This window comes from Vulpes lagopus, chromosome 9 (assembly GCF_018345385.1).
Source record: "Vulpes lagopus strain Blue_001 chromosome 9, ASM1834538v1, whole genome shotgun sequence".
NCBI classification, from domain to species: Eukaryota; Metazoa; Chordata; class Mammalia; order Carnivora; family Canidae; genus Vulpes; species Vulpes lagopus.
The window spans coordinates 74536715-74554037 of NC_054832.1; the positions used below are offsets into that span (position 1 = coordinate 74536715).

Consider the following 17323-nt stretch of genomic DNA (forward strand, 5'->3'; position numbering starts at 1 on the left):
TCCACCATAACACTGGATAGCAGAGCTTCCTTGGGGCTATTAAGATGGGCCACCATTAGTGACTGTTTTAACCTTGACCGAACAGGCCTAGCAATCAATCTCTTTCCACCTGCACAATCACTGATTTGCAACAATGATAACACAAGACCTGGATGAAAAGATTATGAAAAAAACGAACAAGAAATACCCTAAAAGTTATCTTCCTCTGGCAGAATACCAGGGATTTTGTTTCTTTAACAGAGAGAGAACAGGCACAGATTCAGTCATTCTATGCAGCCATTGCTTATTGCATTTTTTATTTCAATCTTAGATAAAAATGGAAATAGCGTTACATGGGAAATTATCATCAACACCTAGAAAATCACAAATCAAGATGAGACCATGAGAAATATGTATGTTTCAGTCCCTTTTCTTCCAGAACTCTTTTACAACTCTGCTTTCTTGAAAGAGAATTCATGAGCTATAATACTTGAGGAGATTCTCATCTGTAGGTTTTAGGATTTTCTTATCTGTCATATTCACCACCCATCCAGGGGCAAGACCAAAGAAAATCTGCCTTGGATCCTTTCGAGTACTAAGCATTTTGAAGAGCTCGTCTTTAGTGATATCAGGTAAAATATAGCCATACTTCTTGGCAAGTTCAAGTCTTGCTTCAGGAAATTTGGCAGGATCCGCCAGGTAACCACGATTCTTTGCATCAGTATAATACGGTACCAGTGCTTCAGGAGGAAGCATTCGTTTTGGAATAGGTTGTCCACGCAGAAAGAATGGAACAGGTTTGCACAGAATTTCTGAAAAATTTTTAAATAAAAAAAAGAAGCATATAATGGTTATGCATTATATGAATACATGATTTTCTTTTAATTATCAATTTTTAAGTATACCAAGAGGAGAACTTCATTCTAAGAACTTTCTTTTTATTAAATAGGTTTAAGTAAATGGAAACACTTCATTTTCAAAAATTTGCATCCTGAAAATCAAAGTTATCTAGTGATATTTCTAGTGAATTTCTACACATAGGTTAACATCATATGTAAGCCCCATATTTAAAAACAAAAAACCTTATGATATATCGCTTGAGGTATATTAGAAGTCACACCATTAACAGGAAACTCTAAAACAGAAAGTAAGGTGTCCAAACCCCAAGTCAGAGAGCTATGAGGACTTTTAAGATCCTCATATGGCAGCCAGTGGAAGACAAACAGGGGAAGCAAGGGACTGCAGGACATCTTACCTAGACTTCTTGGATCATAGAAAGCTGTAGTAACAACACCACCATTTTTTTCAATTGCAGCAATGGCTAATTCTGAAGCCAACTGTACTTCAATATTAACTTTCGCCTTAAAGGTGTCAGCACCCTGTAATATGTCAAAGCAAAGCCTGTTTGTAGATAGCCTAAGAGTAAAGTAATATGGCAAGCCTCCTTTTTACACTGCATTTTCTCCTCCAAAATGCTTATAATGTAACAGTAGTTCCAACTCTAAATATCTCTGTACTGAGGTCCTATCAAACAAATGTTTAGACCACTTTGTTTTACCAATTCTCATTCTCTGTAAGCAGAGATCATTACATTTTCATTTTACATTTTTAGTAAATAGTAATATAAGTACTTCATTAATAGTAGACTGTAACAACTCCTAACAACCCTATGACAAAATTATTGCTGCACCAACTTCATAAATGGGGACATCAAAGCACAGAGAGATTAAGTAACTTGTCAAGATCACACAACTAGGATTCTTTTTTCTTTTTAAGACTTATTTTTTTTACAGAGAGGGAGAAAGAGAGTCTTAAGCAGACTCTGCATTGAGTGCCAAGCCTCACACAGGGCTCGATCCCACAACTCTCAACACCAGGAACTAAGCCAAAACCAAGAGTGAGCAGGATTAACTGCCTGCACCACCCAGGCGCCCCTCACACAACTAGGATTCTAACTCAAGGAGACTAGTCACAGCACCTGTGTTCTTAAACACAACATTCTGCCATATTGAGATGGGAAAAACCTTATCTTCCTTATTCCTAAGTCAGCAAAAGGCCAAGAGATTGTTAACGAGGGGACAAGTGGACTGGAACCAGCAGAAGAACAAAGTATCTGACAACAGGAGCGCCTGGCTGGTTCAGTCAGTGAGCCTGTGACTCTAGATCTTGGGGCTCTAAGTTCAAGCCCCATGTTGGATATAGAGATTACTTAAAAATAAAATGTTAAAAAAAGAAATCTGGGGCACCTGGGTGGCTCAGTCAGTTAACCATCTGCCTTTGGCTCAGGTCAGGTCATGATCCTGGGTCCTGGGATCAAGCCCCACTTCAGGCTCCCTGCTCAGAGCACTCACACACATTTTTTTCTCTCTCGAATACATAAATAAAAATATATATATATAAAAGTTTCACAATAGTATCTGACCTTGCAGGAATGAGCCCCCTCTAAAAGAAAAGGCAGAAGAACACAACAGATTCACTTTGCATTTACTATTGATTTTAGTATAGCCTCTAAAAGGACGAAAACAGAAGTCTACTTTTCCCTAGTACAGCCAATACTAAAAAACAAAAAAACAAAAAAACAAACAAACAAAAAAAACAGAACTAAACTTTCTAAAGTTCTGTTTTTGGTCACTTTTATTAGGATGTACTACATTTTACTTTGATTTCAAAACAGATTCTAATCGAAAGGTGATGGTATTACCATTCTTTTTGTGGTAATAGAATTTTTTTTTGCTATTTTGGTGTGGTTGAAAACAAGCTTGCTCCCAATCAAGTTCCTTTCATTAATCATGAAGTTTTAATATATTTCAAAAATATTCCATCAATTCTATGATACATTTTCTCATACTTTTTCCCATTTATGATACTGATCTGCATTTTTGCAATCAATGCACCTTTGACTCAATAAAATAAGGTCTTGGGGCACCTGGGTGGCTCAGTTGTTTAGTGTCTGCCTTTGTCTCAGGTCTTGATTCTGGTCTCCCTCTGCCTATGTCTCTGCCTCTATCTCTCTCACGAATAAATAAAATCTTAAAATAGGGGCAGCCCCAGTGGCACAGCGCTTTAGCGCCGCCTACAGCCCAGGATGTGATCCTGGAGACCCAGGATTGGGTCCCACCGGACTCTTTGTGTGGAGCCTGCTTCTCCCTTGCTTGTGTCTCTGCCTCTCTCATTCTCTCTCTCTCTCTCTCTCTCTCTCTCTCGATCTGTGTCTCTCATGAGTAAACAGGTCTTTAAAAAAAAAATCTTAAAGTTTTGCCATATTGTTCATGAATTTTAATCACTATTCCAGATTGCCCTACCATTTCCCTATTGTTGGGGATTAGAGTTAGTTCTAGTATCTTCAATATTATTAGTATTTTTAGGAATGTCTTTACATCAGTTAGGCTTCTTTTATTTTTTTATTCCTCGAAAACATATATTCCAAAATTGGTAATTTTGTGCTGAAGGATTAAACAGTCTTACTATTCACTACTTATTGCAAATCTGAAATCCAGAGAAGGTCAACCTAATTTACACAGTTACAAATGACATGTAACTAACTGTACCTACTCAACTGTTGCCCTGGTGTAGTTTTCAGGATTATTTTCCTAGTTTAATATAGACACATGCCTGAAAACTGATGCAATGTGCCATTTATTGGTTGACAAAATCACAAATTTTTCCTATTAATTTACGTGCATATTGCCCTTACATACATAGAATAGAATATTGAGACTTAATTGTGTATTTTGTATTCTCTTTTCAAATCATTGTATTTGGAAAACTTTTACCTACGAGGTTCACTTTTTCAAAGGAATTTAAAAGGTTCTTCCATAAACCCATGCTTCCCTCTAGTGGACACTAAGTTACTTACATAGTGCTATTAAACAAAAGTGTTAATGAACAAGTTTAATTGTTTATGAAACTCTTATAAATAGAAAACTTCTTTGCTGCAATTAGAACTGGATTTGATTCATTCCTTTTCTCCATTACTAATTATCATGAACCAGTATGTCCAATACTGCAAACATAGCAATGAACCAAAGTACTTGTCCTCAAAGAACTTACATTATAGTGAAAAGTGAAAAAATAAATTCATTACTTGGTAATAAAGGTCAGGTGTCCATATATTTAAAAAAAAAAAACAAACACCTTTGGGCAGGGTAAAGCAGACAAGAGGATGACTCTTATGGGGGGAGGGCGAATATTCTTTTATAAAAGGATGTCAAAAAAGATATTCCAGATATGACATTTGAGCAAAGAACCAAAGGGAGTGAGGGAGCAAGCTGAATGGATACACTGAAGAGCACCCCAGAACCAGAGTACAAAGGCCCCTCAATACAGCAAGCCAAATTCCTCAAACTACAACTGAGTATGACATAATGACCGCTATGCAATGGTTATATGACAACTCAAAAGAAATAAAGATTAAAAAGGCAGAGTGTTGATTATATGGAAATCAGAAGTAGTCTTCTATAAGGCACTAAAAAATCTAATCCACACTTACCTCCTCTACCAGCTGGACACCATAATCCCTTTTAAGTGGCTGGATGGTCACACCTCTCCCATTGACAAGCTGAGTTAGGTCAATAGGTTGAGTAGGATCCACTCGACCCAAATCAATAAGATATTGCAATCTATTGAGACTCAAAGGCTGATACTGGCGTCTGAGGCTACAAAACAAAGTAACAATTGGAAAACTCAGTTAAGCTTATCTTCCTGTAAGTTCTTAAATCAACCAAATCAACTCAAATCAACTTTGTCCTGTATTTTCAACCCTCCTGAGTACAACAGAAACACGTAATATTGCTTTTTGCTAATGAAACAAAACTAGTACTTCGTTTCATTAAAAATAATTTGCCTCTCTAGGCATTTACTTACTCATTCAAACAAATTTGTCAAAAATTTAACCCTTCATTTGAATGATGCATTAATGGAACTCAAAGTAACAAGCATAGTTTTCCTTTACTGAATGACTATAATTGTCCAGATGTTTACATATATTATTGCTCAGCCTCTAACCAACCATAAGAACAGGCATTATTATCTCCATTTGCAGGTCTGAATACAAAGAAAGTTTGGGTTTTTTTCCCCCCCTGATAATCCATCCTAAATTTCATCAACAAAAATGGTTCAGAGAAATGGCAACAAAAGTCTGCTTCACAGTGAATTTCAGGGCAGCCTCTGTGGCTTAGCAGTTTAGCACCGCCTTCGGCCCAGGGCGTGATCCTGGAGACCCAGGATCGAATCCCACATCCAGCTCCCCACATGGAGCCTGCTTCTCTCTCTGCCTGTGTCTCTGGCCACCCCCCCTCTGTGTGTCTCTAATAAATAAATAAAAATCTTTTTTTTTTTTTAATAAAAATCTTAAAAAAAAAAAGTGAATTTTGATTTCTATCAAGCTATTTTTATAGGTGATTGTCAGTGAAAATCAGGGATTTACTTGAAAAAGCAAAGCAACTTTACCTATGACCTTCATTAAACCCGTATTTTGGGATTCGAATGTAAAATGGGGTTTGGCCTCCCTCAAAGCCCAGTCTGGGCCGGGTTCCTCTCTGCCGCTCTCCTTTATGGCCTCGGCCACATTTTCTACCTCTTCTCCGACCTCTTCGCCGTCTTTCCTGAGGACAGAAAAGAGTTTTGTACGATCTGCAGGGACATTTTTAAAAAACTGTATTTCATCTTTTCACTGTGTACTTTTTTGTGATGCCATTCATTTATCCAATTAACCAGTACCAGCTAACACTACTCTGTGCCCAGCATTGTTTAATCCCTACTTTTAGGTTAGCATCTTTGCCTCTGAAGATGTAGCAAATCCTTGTAACCAAAGCCCAAGTTGTGTTTAAAGGCAAAGTTCCAAGGATGCGATGGAGATAAAGGTTCTATGATACAGGATGCCTGGGGGACTGAGTGGTTCAGCCTCTGCCTTCTGCTCAGGGTTGATCCTGGGGTCTTTGGTCTCTCTGTCTCTCATGAGTGAAGAAATAAAATCTTAAAAAAAAAAAAAAAAATTTCTATGATAGACTGCAATGGAAAAAAATCCTAGAATCAAACAAGGTTTATACGATATTCCAGAACCTTTATTTTGGAATTGTCAATACATTATTGTCATGCAAATAATAACAATAATAACAATAACAAGTAATAACAATAATTAACGTTATTGAAACTTTAGTAAAGAAAGTATTTTTCTAGAATAGTATTTGTCTAGAAACAAACAAGGCTTTATACGATATTCCAGAACCTTTATGTTGGAATTGTCAATACATTATTGTCATGCAAGTAATAACAATAACAATAACAAGTAATAACAATAATTAACGTCATTGAAACGTTAATTAGTAAAGAAAGTATTTTTCTAGAATAGTATTTGTCTAGAAACAAACAAGGTTTATACGATATTCCAGAACCTTTATGTTGGAATTGTCAATACATTATTGTCATGCAAGTAATAACAATAATAAGTAATAACAATAATCAACGTTATTGAAACGTTAATTAGTAAAGAAAGTATTTTTCTTAAATTAACTTCCTAAAAGCAAGCAAGTGATTTTTTTTAAAGGAGTTTGTCCCCGCGACTGGCCGGTTGGGGGCGGGGGGGGGGGGGGCGCCTGCGACTCTGGGTTGTAAATTAAGAGCCCACATTAGGTAGAGCGATTATTCGGTTAAAAAAAAAAAAAAACTTTAAAAATTAAATAAAATGCCAAATATATCAACTAGCAGCTTTCCTAGCGGATTCATGATTCGCAGAAGAGACATCTACCATAATCAATCAATTCGAATCTTTCCCATGAAAATAAAGATGCCAGGGAATGTATAAATTTTAATTTTAAAAGATGTCAGGGAATGTATAAAATAAAGATATATAGAATGTATAAAATAGAAAAGAGATGTATAAAAGAATGTATAAAGTACATGTACCAAAGATGTACAAAAGAATGTATAAAATAAAGATGCCAGGGAATGCATAATTTCATTTTAAATATTTTGTGGGGGCTTTTTTTTTTGCGTGTGTCCTTTTTTCCCTAAGATTTGATTTATTTATTCAGCGGAGACCCAGAGAGAGGCGGACACGCCGGCAGAGGGAGAAGCGGGCTCCGGGCGCGGAAGCCGACGCGCGACTCACCCCGAGACCCCGGGGTCGCGCCCCGAGCTGCAGGCCGCGGCGCACCTGCGGCACCCAGGCGCCCTTCGATACAAGGTTGATAGAAACAATCACGTTCTCGTCTCTGCCACTTCAGTCCTCCGCCCTAGTTAACATGACTGCGCTTAGAATTAGGGCCTACGGGGAGCCGCTCTTGAGGGCAACTGACAACACGGCTCCCAACCCCCTTCTGGAAGGGCGTCCCCGCAGGCCGCGGGGCGAAGGCCGCTTCCGTCGTCCCGTCCCCAGCGCTGCCCCGCACCGCCTCCAGCCATTTACCGGTTTCCTGGAGCCTGGATTCGGTTTTAGGTTGGCCAAGCTCACACGGGGCAGGGCCCGGAGCAGGTCGAGGGCTCTTGCCCCGCCGCCCCGCACGGGACCCGCCATTGGAGGGCCGACACCCGCCGAGGGCGCCGCGGGTCGCCTCGGAGCCCACGTGGTCTCGCGGCGCCGCTTTACGGCCGCGGCACCGCCGCTGTCGCACCGCAGTCGTGCGGGCCTGGCGTGTCGCGGGGACTTGTCCGTAGGCGGCGGAGTGTTCTCCCCCGGAGTAAAGCAACCTGGGCTCTAAGCCGCTGACTGTGAGCTTCGCTTAGTAACGCGCCGAGAGACGCGACAACGTGGCCGAGGTCCGGCTTTACAATGCCGATGGCTGGGGGCACCTGGGAGGCTCCGAGGCCGGGCCCCGGGACTGGCGGGGCTCTCTCCGCCCTTCGCCCCGCTCCAGCGCGTGCTTTGTCCCCAGAATAAATCCAAAAAAAATTTTTTAAACACCTGCTTAGGGACGCCTGGGTGGCTCAGCGGCTGGGCACGGGCCTTCATCTTCAGCCCAGGGCGTGACCTTGGGCTCCCCGCGTGGAGCCTGCTTCCCCTCTGCCTGTCTCTGCCTCTCTCTCTCTCTCTCTCTCTGATCTCTCATGAATAAAGTAAAATCCAAAATAAAATAAAATAAAATAAATAAAATAAAATAAAATAAAATAAAATAAAATATAAAATAAATAAAATAAATGAAATAAATAAAATAAAATAAATAAAATAAAATAAAATAAATAAAATAAAATAAAATTAAAAATAAAATAAAATAATAAATAAAATAAAATAAAATAAATAAAAAAAATAAAATAAAATAAATAAAATAAATAAAATAAATAAATAAATAAAATAAATAAATAAAATAAATAAAATAAAATAAATAAAATAAAATAAATAAATAAAATAAATAAAATAAAATAAAATAAAATAAATAAAATAAAATAAATAAATAAAATAAATAAAATAAAATAAAATAAAATAAAATAAATAAAATAAAATAAAATAAAATAAAAGGCCGGCTTATACCAACCTGTGAATAAGACTCGAACTATGTGTTCTCTTCCCTGTGCATCTAGGAGATAATGCCCTGACCCAACCCGAGATGACTTCCACTTATTTAATCATGTCAGGAGCTGTATGGAGGGCCCGTGTGTGTCAGAGGAGACGCATCGGTTAGCCTAATTCGATTTGTCTAAACAACCAGCCCTAGGTGTAGGTATTTCTATTTTTTGCAGACTGAGAAGGTAAGGCTTGGCGAAGTTAGTTGGACCAAGGTCTGACAACAAACGATCATAGCCGGGTTTCAAATTTGCCTATTTTTAATGATATAAAACAATAGCTGCAGCACAAAACACATTTTCTTTTTATTCTTTTTTAATTTTTATTTATTTATGATAGTCACAGAGAGAGAGAGAGAGAGAGAGAGGCAGAGACACAGGCAGAGGGAGAAGCAGGCTCCATGCACCAGGAGCCCAACATGGGATTCGATCCGGGGTCTCCAGGATCACGCCCTGGGCCAAAGGCAGGTGCTAAACCGCTGCACCACCCAGGGATCCCACAAAACACATTTTCACTTGAAAACTATCAGCTTCCCTATTTTTGTCTTAAGGGAGTGTAATATGGAAGACCGTATTCCTTTCTTTTTCTTTCTTTTACTCTTTTTTACATTTCACTGTCTTGTGGAGTTCTTCTCCTGGTTCCCATTAGTGACAGAAATAGTGAAGGTGAGAAATAAACTTTTGGAGGGCAACTACAATGTTTGATTAATTTTGAAGTTATTTTAAATCACATATGAAAGAAGGTGCATTAATTCTTTAAGCAGTATTTATTAACAGGTCACTAACTTGTCACTAAGAAATATGCATAGGTGAAGTCAAATAAGATCTTGCTCCCAGGTTATTTTAAACTTAGGAGAGAAAACTTATCCAAATTGAGTATGTTTGTTTAAGATTTTATTTGTAAGTCATCACTATACCCAACGTGGGACTTGAACCCACAACCCTGAGATCAAGAGTCATTGGCTTCACCAACTGAACCAGCCAAATGCCCCCAAATTGAATATTTTTTCAAAGGTAAAGGGGTGCCTGGGTGGCTCAGTTGGTTAAGCATCTTCCTTCCGCTCAGGTCATGATCCAGAGTTCTGGGATTGAGCCCCATGTCTGGCTCCCTGCTCAGCACGGAGTCGGCTTCTCCCTCTGCCCCTCTCCCTGCTTTTGCTCTCTCTCTCAAAATCTTCTTAGAAAATGAAAATAAAAGATAAAAATACAAATATGACTCTGAAACAATACACAGTATAGACTATATGGAAGTACAAAAGAAAATACAGAAAAAAATAGACACTAGTTCCTGACATTAAGGGTTTCAGTTCAATATATTTCATCATATTTTAGAGTATCTTGATTCAGAAATTTCATAGCTCTGGAAAGAAAATTGCAAAATACGTTGCAAAACGTGCCCTAATCTGCAGTCACAATTTTTTTTTTCTCTACTTAGAAAGTCATTGCTCGCAGTAAGTAATGAATTTCTGGATGAGCATTAATAACATTTTTTAATTACAAAAAATCCTTATTGAATAAATGAGATACAGGAAATATAAAACAATGTGCTGCATTTCTTGGAAGTAGATGTGCTTCATTTTGTAGGTTACATAATGTTATTGAAAGGTATCAGTTAATAGTGATAATAATTGTTGTTAATTATATGGTGCATGTTTGCTTATTCTGTATCCCAACATTTTTTTTGTATCCCAGCATATTAATGAAGCATATACAACTGTCATTTTGATGAGTATTACCTGTGTTGTAAAAACGTAAATTAAAGTTGTGTAATAAATAAGTCACTCATCCTTACTTTAAGCCTATAAAGGTACGTGCATCATTATTGCATGATAACATTTGTTAAGCACTTACATGATTAGGATATTGCATTATACCCTGTTTAAATCTTTAAGACCTTGTAATAAGAAAACATCTCGGTAACTACTTATCCTGATTCGGCCCAGATTAATAATGACTATGAATCATTATATGAGAAGAATGATGTACCCTGTAAAGATGGTATAATTTGAAATTCCTTGGAAAGGCCTCTTTCCCACACTTCTAAATAATCTCCTCTCCCACCCCCCAGATGCTTATCCAAGTGCCTTTAACAGTCCAATACAGATAAATTCCTTTGAATTCATTTAAAATGAAAATTCTCAAAGTGGGTAGAGAATAAGGGGGGGGATAAAAGGGGATAAATTCATACAAGGTATTTTACATGAATCATAATGTAATACACTATGAAGAGTCTAATCCATTTAACCCTGTTTCTGAAATTAAAAAGCAACAGAACAAAAACATGCACATAAAACTCTCTCCCTCAGGGGATCCCTGGGTGGCACAGTGGTTTGGCACCTGCCTTTGGCCCAGGGCGCGATCCTGGAGACCCGGAATCGAATCCCACGTCGGGCTCCCGGTGCATGGAGCCTGCTTCTCTCTCTGTCTCTCACTGTGTGCCTATCATAAATAAATAAAAATTAAGAAAAAAAACTCTCTTCCTCAAGGAGATCACACATTAAAGAATATTTTGGCAGGTATGGGAACAGGAAGAAAAGAATTTCAGTTATTACATTATTTTACTATGAGGCAAGAACAAGTCATTTTTAGAATGGGCCCAAGAATAGGCTTATTTTGTTTATCAAATTTGAGAATCGGAAAACAACTGGAGATGAGATTTAGTAAAGAGGGGATAGGAAGCCAGAGGCAGGAGAGCAGTATATCCCTTTGATATTGGGAGAAAACAGTACTGAGACGGCTAAGGAGAGGGCATGGGAAGGGGTAGAAATGAATGTCACTATGATAAAACCTACCTACTTTTATCAAAGGTTGGTTCTGACTTATTCACACTTAAACAATATTTGTTTTAATTTTATTTTTTTAAAGATTTTATTTATTTATTCTTGAGAGACAGAGAGAGAGGCAGAGACACAGGCAGAGGGAGAAGCAGGCTCCATGCAGGGAGCCCAATGCGGGTCTCCATCTCAGGACTCTGGGATCACGCTGCTGAGCCACCCACAGGTCCCAACCTGTATGTTTTTTAAACATTCTATTGTGAATTATTTTTTCTTCTTTTACTTATTCTAACCAGCTATTATTTGTAGCTAGAGAAACCATTCATTTTTGTATATTGATTTAGTAATTAGCTATATTGCTAAAATTACTTGTAATTTTTAAATAGCTTCTGTTAAATTTTCCTTTGTGTAATTGATGTGGGAAACAAAGGCAAAGAAAAAATAAATTTCTGGGACATGACCCCAGGGTCTGGGATAGAGTCCCACATCAGGCTCCCTGCAGAGAGCCTGCTTCTCCCTCTGGCTGTCTGCCTCTCTCTCCCTATCTCTCATGAATAAATAAATAAAATCTTTAAAAAAAAGAAAGAAAAGAAAAGAAAAAAGAAACTTCCTTATGCCTATAGCCCATTGGCAAGTCTTGGAAACAGGTGACCGTCCTCTGGGAACTCAGCTGCCTTCATGGTAACAGTTTTTGCTAAGGGCAAAAGGCAATCTTAGCTTTACATCCATCATCCAACCCCTGAGGATCTAGTAAGTTTACTTCAACGCATAAAAATTCCTTTGGAAACTTCCTTATCTCTACGCCCCTAGATACACGTTAGCAATCATATTGCTATGACCTGCCAATATACATTTAAGGGTCTCAAGGGTTTTACTAGACAGTGAGAAATGACCTTTTCCTAACAATAGCTGCACCCTCCAGGTCCTGGAAACCTGGCTTCTAGAGTTCCTTACAGACTTATGCTATCCTTAAACCCTTCCCAGCTTGAAAGTATGTACTCCTTATTACCCCAGTGCAACTTTTTCTGCCCACTGGTCCTGTCCTTAGGCCTTAATGTTAGCTGTAACGGGCACCATTGAGGACTGACAGGAACGCTTTTTTTTTGAAGATTTCAAACGAACTCAACTTTCAGTATAACTGTACGTAATCTAAAGTATTTATACACAGCTCATCGGAGCCCTATTTGTCACAGACTTTTGAGTTTATTGTTGGGACCACATAATAGGGCCATTGTTTTGGGGTTTTTTTGTTTTGTTTTGTTTTGTTTTGTTTTTGTCTTTAAAAATTCTTGTAAATCTCTGGATGCACTTTGCTTTTTTATTAAACATAATCCAAGGTGGCTGTGACTCTTACTAACACCAGCACGGACCCGCTTTTCCATTGTGTTTGAAACGTGAGCCAAGTAGAGTCAGCCTGCTGTGAAGTTAACATTGCCAGGATGAATCTTCCACAAAAATAATTTCAATTTTTTTCAGTGTTTAGTAGTGAGAGATATTAATGCATTAATGGTAATACATTTCTCGTTTAATATACATTGAGGATGTTTTTCTAGTTGTGCACGAACGCTGGCAACTTAGTAAGATTTGACAATTGTTTAAATATGTAATGTTAAACTTAGGTTTAAAAAAACGTAAAGCTGGTAAACTGGGTCTTTGTCATTTGCTTAAAAAAAAATTCGAATGTGTTTGGTGCATCATTTTCTGAGTGGGGCCTGTAGCCTTCACGTTTCTGCGCCAGAAACATCTCAAGATTTTTTTTATTGGCCATTGGCTATAAACTACAACCATTTCCTGTATCATAATCATCTAAAAATAACAGTAATTTTGTCTTTTTTTCAGTTATATTTATTTCATTCCCTTGCCTTAGGAAAAAAAGAGATCATTAATTAGAACACAGAGTTCCGGGATCCCTGGGTGGCGCAGCGGTTTGGCGCCTGCCTTTGGCCCAGGGCGCGATCCTGGAGACCCGGGATCGAATCCCACATCAGGCTCCCGGCGCATGGAGCCTGCTTCTCCCTCCGCCTGTGTCTCTGCCTCTCTCTTTCTCTCTGTATGACTATCATAAATAAATAAAATTAAAAAAAAAAAAAAAAAAAAAAGAACACAGAGTTCCTTAAATGATGTAGGACTTGGGAGAACCTTGCAGGATAGGAAAAGAGGGGCGGGTGACTGAAATCCATCACACAGCAGGGGTCCTACTCCCCACTGCTGGAAGTTGTTAGGTGGCCCCTGGAACTTTACATCATAGAAAAATTCACCTACAAGGAAGGGAACAGGTCATGTTCACAGTAAGGGAGCTACAGACAGTTTTTCCCTATATCCCAAGCAAATACTTAAAAGCCTGACACAAACACATATACTGTAACGTGAAATGAGTCATATTATAATTTTCAATCAGCATCAATTTAACATTTCTGAAGTCTCAACGCTCAAAACCACGCTAAGAGTTATAGAAGCAGTACGAACAAGCGGCAATCCTTCGGCAGTCGGGTTATCATATGAATTAAAGTGGAGTGGGTTTTCTTAAAGCCTTTTTTTTCCCCTTAAAGCCTTTTGTTCACCAGTCTCCTTCCCCATCTTAGACTACTCCCTAACCACTGTATATTTCCTTCATGCTTCTCCATGACATTGTGAGGGTCAGGGCATTTTGTCTTTAAGCGTTTCAGTCTCTTGTCCCCTCCCAGATCCTAGCAGGTGTGTGATACACTTCGGAGGGCCCTGCCCCATGTAGAAAAGGGCGCCTGGCAGTCTCATGCTTTCATCAGTAGTGTCAATACCCGGCAGTTAATGAGGATCCTCCATGCAATTGAGTGTTTTCCTTTCCAAATGAAGTTCATTTTATTTTCTAAAGATTTTATTTAACCTACTCATGAGAGACAGAGAGAGAGAGAGGGGCAGAGATACAGGCAGAGGGAGAAGCAGGCTCCCTGCGGGACTCGATCCCAAGACCCTGGGATCGCGACCTGAGCCACCCAGGCGCCCTCCAGCTGCACTTTAAAGGCGGAGGGGAATGACCCCTTAACTACACTGTACAGCCCCGATGGAGAATAAGGCAGAAACACTCGACCAGCCTCTCCGGCGGGCGAGCACACCCCGGTTTTAGGAACGAGGGAGTATCCGGGCTGGAGACCTCTGGCTGTGGGGGTCATTCCTCTCCCCACGGGGCCCCAGGTGCGGGGGATGGAGCGGCGGCCTCGCCGCGGGCGCAGGCCCCCCAGGAGCCTTCGTGGGGGGCCCGCACGCCCGGGGAGGGAGCCGGGGAGGGAGCCGGGGAGCCGGGGAGGGAGCCGGGGAGGGAGCCTGGGAGGGAGCCCGGGGAGGGAGCGGGGGAGGGGGAGCCTGGGAGGGAGCCGGGGAGGGAGCGGGGGGGAGCCTGGGAGGGAGGGGGGGGGGAGCCTGGGAGGGAGGGGGGGGGAGCCTGGGAGGGAGCCCGGGGAGGGAGCGGGGGGGAGCCTGGGAGGGAGCCCGGGGAGGGAGCGGGGGGGGGGAGCCTGGGAGGGAGCCGGGGAGGGAGCGGGGGGGAGCCTGGGAGGGAGGGGGGGGAGCCTGGGAGGGAGCGGGGGGAGGGGGGGGTGGAGGAGCCCGTGGGAGGGAGCGGGGGGAGCCTGGGGTGGGTGCGGGGGAGCCTGGGAGGGAGCCCGGGGAGGGAGCAGGGGAGGGAGCCGGGTGGGAGCGGGGGGAGCCTGGGAGGAGCCCGGGGAGGGAGCGGGGGGGGGAGCCTGGGAGGGAGCCCGGGGAGGGAGCGGGGGGGGGAGCCTGGGAGGAGCCGGGGAGGGAGCGGGGGGAGCCTGGGGAGGGAGCGGGGGGAGCCTGGGAGGGAAGCCCGGGGAGGGAGCCTGGGAGGGAGCCGGGGAGGGAGCGGGGGGGAAGCCTGGGAGGGAGCCCGGGGAAGGAGCCCCGCGCGGCCACCCGCACCGAGGACGCGCGGGCCACGGGGCGCGACGAGGTCAGCTCCGGGCGTTGTGACGCCGCCGCGGGCAGAGGGCGGGGGAGGGGCAGCCGGCGGGCGCGGGAGCGGGGGGGCGGCGCAAAGCGGCGCGGAGCCTGGTTGGCGCCCAGGGCGCCTGAGCGCGCGCCCGGCGGGGGGGGGGGCGGGGAGGCGGGGGGGGCGGAGGAGGGGGGCGGAGGAAGGGGCGGGCCGAGACGGCCGCCAGTCGGGCGGGTGCATGTGCGGCAGTAGCATGTCCGTGCCGCTCCCCGCCACGGTGCCCGCCATCCGGAGAGCCACCGCTGCGGTGAGTCGCGGCGGCCACGGTTCGCAGGGCCCCGCTCGGCCCACGGCAGGCCGCAGCCTCTGGCGCGGGGGCGCAGCGCAGGTGGGCAGCGAGCGGTGGGCGAGGGCGCCGCCCCCGCCCCGCCCCGCCCCGCCCTGCCCTGCCCTGCCCGCCCCGCCCCGTCCCGCCGGGTGTGCAGGGCGTGGGGCGCGACGCGCGCGGTCGGCGGGCCCGGGGCCGCGTTGCCCGCGGAGGGCCCGGGGTCCCGGCGGCGGCGGCGCATTCCCGTCCCCCACTTCCGGCAGCCCCGAACCCGAGGCCTCCGCATTGCGGGGCGAGCGCGGCCCGCGCGACCCCGAAGCCGCCGCCCTCCCCGCCCGCCGGGTCCCACCTGGGAGGCGCTGGCCCGGAGCGCAGGCTGCCTGCGGCGGGGGCGGCTTCCAGCCTACTTGGGTCTCGTTTTGCAGGAGACGGTGCAGCCTTGTCCTCAGCTAACGACGTTGTTTGTTTGTTTGTTTGTTTTTTTTCGTTGTTTGTTTTTTAAAGGAAACTTGTCTATGAAGATCTCAGACTTATTTCTCCCCCCCCCCCGCGCCCATCACCTTTTTGCGATGGAAAAATTCTACAGCGTTAGTGGGAGACTTTGATGCTTTAATGAAAGAGACTCTCCTTCTTACAAGGAGTTCTTGATCTTTTGCACCCAAAAATGTCTAACTGGGACCTCCTTTTTTTTTTTTTTTTTAACTGGGACCTCTTTAAGTGCTAAAAGGCCTCATACAGACTGAGAAGCGAAGTGAAGGATTTTCGTCTTTGAAGAGGTCTATAAGGGTTAATGAACCTGCTACGGGCTACGTTGTGTAACTCAGGCATCCGCCCTAACCACAGCTGCAGTGTGTAACGATCCTGGGTGGGTTTACTTAGGCATCGTTCATTAATATTTCCTCTTCTCTTGTAGGTGATTTTCCTGCATGGACTGGGAGATACAGGGTAGGTACCCTGATGAGGAATAGTAATGAAAGGACGTGATGCAACTCTATGCCATGAGAGGTTTATTGAACTCTAGAAATGTATTAAAGAACATTGGTAGTCCGACTTACAGTCCAGGAATAAGCTACAATCTTTTCATTTTAAAAAAACTCCCAGAGGGATCCCTGGGTGGTGCAGCGGTTTGGTGCCTGCCTTTGGCCCAGGGCGCGATCCTGGAGTCCCAGGATCGAATCCCACATCGGGCTCCCGGTGCATGGAGCCTGCTTCTCCCTCTGCCTGTGTCTCTGCCTCTCTCTCTCTCTCTCTCTCTCTATCATAAGAAAAAAAAAATTAAAAAAAACTCCCAGAATTTTTCTCTCTCATCATCTTAAATTTCTCATTTTCAACTCATGTTTCTGGAACATATTAAAATTGCAAACTCCTCCTTGAGTTGCTATGGGTATTAGATGCCAGAGATGGGTGGAATGTTTCTAGAGACACTGTGCAATTGAGAGTTCTCTACAGGAGTTAAAATTTCAGAGCGGGTTAAGAAGAAGTAGTTGATTTTGATAAGGAAGTAATAGCAATGTGAGGTGTACAGTGTTCTGATTCACAGCTTAGATACACCTTTTAAAGAAAAAATCAGTTGAAGTTCAAGCGAGGCCACTCTGGTATTTATTTAGACTCTGATCAAACAACTTTTGTTGTGTAATTTTGGACACATGATTTATCATTCTCTTAGGCTTTTTCTGTATTGAGAGGTTTTTGTACTTAAAGTCATGATTATCAGGGCGCCTGGCTGCCTCAGTCTGTAGAGCATGCAGCCCTTGATCTCAGGGTTGTACGTTCAAGCCCCACATTGGGTGTGGAGTAGTAAAAAGCAGTGATTTTCTA

At 43.0% G+C, this 17323-nt stretch overlaps 2 protein-coding genes across 10 annotated transcripts in view; one reads left to right on the top strand and one right to left on the bottom strand.

Annotated features, from left to right (window-relative positions):
- Positions 1–279: 279 nt before the first annotated feature.
- Positions 280–7547, bottom strand: MRPL15 (mitochondrial ribosomal protein L15). Its single transcript, XM_041769631.1, has 5 exons — positions 7385–7547; positions 5428–5582; positions 4469–4634; positions 1235–1358; positions 280–791 (listed from the first exon to the last, which is right to left on the bottom strand). Exons 1-5 carry the CDS (start codon positions 7490–7492, stop codon positions 454–456), a joined length of 891 nt encoding a protein of 296 aa, XP_041625565.1. The 5' UTR covers positions 7493–7547; the 3' UTR covers positions 280–453.
- Positions 7548–15175: 7628 nt separating this feature from the next.
- The window catches only part of LYPLA1 (lysophospholipase 1), a 35908-nt gene continuing 33760 nt past the window's right edge, over positions 15176–17323 (top strand). For 3 of the 9 annotated variants that reach the window (XM_041769537.1, XM_041769539.1, XM_041769540.1), the window contains exons 1-2: positions 15372–15484; positions 16419–16450. In XM_041769537.1, the coding sequence (XP_041625471.1) occupies positions 15416–15484; positions 16419–16450 (101 nt within the window). In that variant the 5' untranslated portion in view covers positions 15372–15415. Of the gene's footprint in view, positions 15196–15371; positions 15566–15659; positions 16282–16418; positions 16451–17323 lie in introns of those variants that run through there. The other 6 variants (XM_041769534.1, XM_041769535.1, XM_041769538.1 and 3 more) reach the window with 4 other exon arrangements.

Excerpts from the sequence above, each read along its gene's own strand:
- MRPL15 (XM_041769631.1), bottom strand. The coding sequence starts at position 7,492 with ATGGCGGGTCCCGTGCGGGGCGGCGGGGCAAGAGCCCTCGACCTGCTC. Across the intron at positions 4,635-5,427 it reads GGGTTTAATGAAGGTCATAG|CCTCAGACGCCAGTATCAGC; the intron begins GTAAAGTTGCTT and ends TTTGTTTTGTAG. Across the intron at positions 1,359-4,468 it reads GTGTCCAGCTGGTAGAGGAG|GGTGCTGACACCTTTAAGGC; the intron begins GTAAGTGTGGAT and ends GACATATTACAG.